General features: G+C 37.0%; 1 protein-coding gene across 1 annotated transcript; it reads left to right on the top strand.

Moving 5' to 3' along the window:
* The first annotated feature begins 1,252 nt into the window (after positions 1–1,252).
* LOC144559332 (F-box/kelch-repeat protein At1g57790-like) lies at positions 1,253–2,365 on the top strand. Its single transcript, XM_078308345.1, has one exon. The coding sequence runs from the start codon at positions 1,253–1,255 to the stop codon at positions 2,363–2,365; it is 1,113 nt and encodes a 370-aa protein (XP_078164471.1).
* The last annotated feature ends 1,494 nt before the right edge of the window (positions 2,366–3,859 follow it).

Raw genomic sequence — 3,859 nt, 5'->3', positions numbered from 1 at the left:
ACATGATGCAGATCTCATTCTATACGGTATACATACGGCAGATACCACACTGGATCTGAGCTCTTGGCGAAGGACGCGATTGTTTTTCTTTGAATCCACTTTCTCTGAGGTACCAGAATACTTCTGTTAGGATCTGGACGGTCTAATTTCGTGCATATTCTGATTGGACGGTTCAGATCCAAACAGAAATATTTTGATACCTTATGGCTTAGGTGATCCGAATTCTTCTTCTTACACGGTTACACGGTCAAGTCGAATCATATTTAATTAACTAAATTTATGTTTCTTTTTTTTTTTTCCCCTTTTTGTTTTTTTGGTTTTTTCTAAATCACACAGTCCAGACCTTAAAAATTTAGACATACAATGAAAGATCATTTACACCTCTATATATTTAGAGCACTGTCAAGTTCTATATTTAAATCGAAAAAAATAATTTATAATATATTTAGCGCATTTTCAAGTTCTGAAGAAAATTATTTATTTATAGAAAGAACATATATAATTTATTTGTACATTTTGTTAATTGATAATAATAAATAGCTCCCTCGTACTATATATATGGTCCATTGAAATATGCTAGCTCCCAATTGCTCATAGATTTTGTGCCCCCTTTTGGTTGGAAAAAACTCAGGTGCGTTAATCTGACCAATCATCTATCTGTTTCTGAAACCCCAATCTCATTACACGATTAATGCATCGATCTGCAGTAATGGTTTTCTTTGTTACGATTAATGTTTAGTGAAACTTTAGAAGAACAATTAATTAATGATCATGGCTTAATTGGGTCTTGTATATCTCTTTGTTTTTATACTAGGGTGTAAGGTTTGAGAATAAATTATTCAACAATCAACATTAAAATTAAAATTTGTACATATATTATCTCTCTGTGATATGAATTAACTGTGTACTAACTTTTTCAAAACTTCAAAAGATTAGATGTTATATTGATATTTTATTGTTGACTAAATAATTTCCAAATTATACCAAATTGGATAAATGGTCTATATAAATAATAAAAATTATCTATAATTTATATTTTGGATGAGAGATTTTGATATTTGTTATTAAAGTCTTTATTTGTTGGAAGCTGATATTTGTTATTAAAGTCGTTCAAGAAAGTTGTGACATGCATGTACTTTTTCTAAGATGTAATACAAAGACATTTCAAAATTCACTAAAAAACATATTTATATAAATTTCTATATGCATGATTTATCATTTATATTATTTGATCTATGAGATAAAGCTGCTTATGGAAGAAAGAAGCAACAAAACGGAAAGAAAGAAAGAAGCAGCAACTGGAGGAAGAGGAGATTGTGATCATGATGATGATGATGATGATGAACAACGGCCATGGTCAGATCTATTGCCTGACATTGTTTTACCCATAGTAAAGCAGATTTCTTTTCTAGACCGTCGGAATGCTAAGTTTGCTTTTTCTGAATGGGGTCCGACTATCAATTCAGTCCCTAACGGGCCATTCCTGTTGTCGTATGTGGCTCCTCTTAAGATGAGGATTCTTGATCCAATTGATAAAATTAGATATGTTCTCATGCCCGACGGATTGCCACGTGGACTAATTATCTGCTCGATAAAACATGGCTGGCTACTACTGTGTGACATATTTTGGAAATCATTTTTCTTCTACAACCCTTTCTCTCAGGTCGTGATTGAACTCCCATCTAATGAACAATGTCTTATTGGGAGCTACTGCTTCTCAACACTACCAACATCTTCCCGATGCATTGTTTTGGTGGAAGAATTCAAGGCATACCATATTAGATTCATCTTTTGTAGTCAAGGTGACTCGAAATGGAAGGAGTTATACTTTCCAATAGAAGATTATATTTTCAGTCCGGAAGATGGGAATGCAGTATTTTACCAAGGAAAGGCCTACCGGATGGCAAGAGACGGGAAGCTTGGTGTATTTGACCCAATTACAGAATCATGGTTTGTTCATGACAATCCAAATGCAGGGGTCTCTGAACCTCTGGATGGGATCAATTATCTCGTGGAATCAGACAACAATCTCTTTCGGGTATGGACTGAGCAGCATCCTCAAATATCTGTCATTGTAATATCTGTCCGTGTGTACAAACTAGACCAATCTGGACACATGTGGAAGGAAACCAGGAGCTTAGGTGGCCGGTGCTTTTTTGTTTCGTTCAATCCTCTTTCCGTCGAGATTGCAGAAGAATTTAGAGGAGAACATGATATGATATATTTTTTTGGTGAAACGACAGAAGTTGGGAGTTTTTTCTGTTATGACGTACGCTATGCATGTATGAATTTTCCTGAAGGCGCACCCATTCAAGACACTTTTTATCAGAAAAATTCTTGTTGGATAGTGCCTAAATGGGATTGATATGATATATTTTGTTGGTAAAACGACAGAAGTTGGGAGTTTTTTTCTGTTATGACGTACGCTATGCATGTATGAATTTCCCTGAAGGCACACCCATTCAAGACACTTTATCAGAAGAATTCTTGTTGGATAGCGCCTAAATGGGATTGTTCTTCACCAGGGGAGAAACATTACTTGATTCTAATTTTCTGAATGAAAACCTTTTTGATTGCTTTTTTTTTTTTATTATTGATAAAAGTTTGTTGAATGTGTGGATTTTATATATATGAGAACTCATTGCATGTATTAAGACTTCTCGACTCTTTCTTTGAGAAACTTTGGTCTACATTTTTATTACTAGTTTTGTTGTAGAGAGCAATAGGTTTGTGGAGGCAAATTGCATTTTCTAAATTAGTAGGTTCTAAAAGCTCTGTATTGCGATTTTAAAAGCGTAACATATGAACACCATCACAGACAAATAAAACTCAAAAACACCACCTATAAAACAGAGAACAAAAAATCAAAACACGTCTCATTTCACAGTTCCCACCTCTCCCATCCGAACCTTCAGAAAGAGAGCTCAAGAAAGCTCAAGAAGAGAGCTCCAGCTAGCAAGAGACCTCCACCAAGAAAAGATCTCAATCATGGCCTCCTGGGAGCAAATCACATTCGACCAGTTTGAACAAATCATGATGAGCCTCGACGTCTTTAGTAGAGAAAATTGCGCGGCAGTAAATAAAGAATGGAAAGAAGTTATATCTGTTTTGAAAACCGTAAATGCAAACATGCAATACACTCCCGACCATGTACCCCCTTCACTATTTGGAGCCATGGAGCTAACCTCACTCAATACTCAGTTTGGAGTATACAATGTCTACGGCGAGTGTAGTTACCATGGGCAAGTACCAGGCCTCAAGGGCCAAAACAGATGGTTCGGTGCCGGTGAGGGCTGGCTCTTATCATCTCAGTTAGTGAGTTCTGGAGGTGACGGGTATGCACTGGTAAACCCCATCACGAAGGAGCATTTTCTCCTTACGAGACAATATACCATACCCGGAGAACCCCCACAGAAATGCCACTTCACGAAAGTAGTGCTCTGTCGATCGCCAGAACATGAGGATGGGTTCTTGCTGGTTGGTATTCCATTACTTCAAGAAAGAAAGGTCGGTTACCTGAAAAAGACCGATACCGCCTGGAGCATGTTAGAGGAATTCCGAGTTGATACCACAGACAAGTTTGAGGATGCAGTCTTCAATGAAGGTAAATTGTACCTGTTGACATCCAAAGGAAACTTGTATTGTTTAAGCCTCGGTCATGACTCAACATTTGCAGAACCAGTTCTCCTTATTTCAGCCAATATGCCAAGGTCCAACCAACACTGGAACGAAAAGTTCTTGGCTGTTATTGAGGGCCAGTTGCTATCAATTACTCGTCTCAACAAGATACGCGGGTACAATAATGAGCCACATCTCATTTTCATCCATGCATGTTCGATAGATGGGCCCTTTCAATGGA

The sequence above is a fragment of the Carex rostrata genome, chromosome 9, assembly GCF_964058835.1.
Source record: "Carex rostrata chromosome 9, lpCarRost1.2, whole genome shotgun sequence".
NCBI lineage: Eukaryota > Viridiplantae > Streptophyta > Magnoliopsida > Poales > Cyperaceae > Carex > Carex rostrata.
Note: the sequence above shows the minus strand (reverse complement) of the source record. Positions and strands in the feature narration are given on the sequence as shown.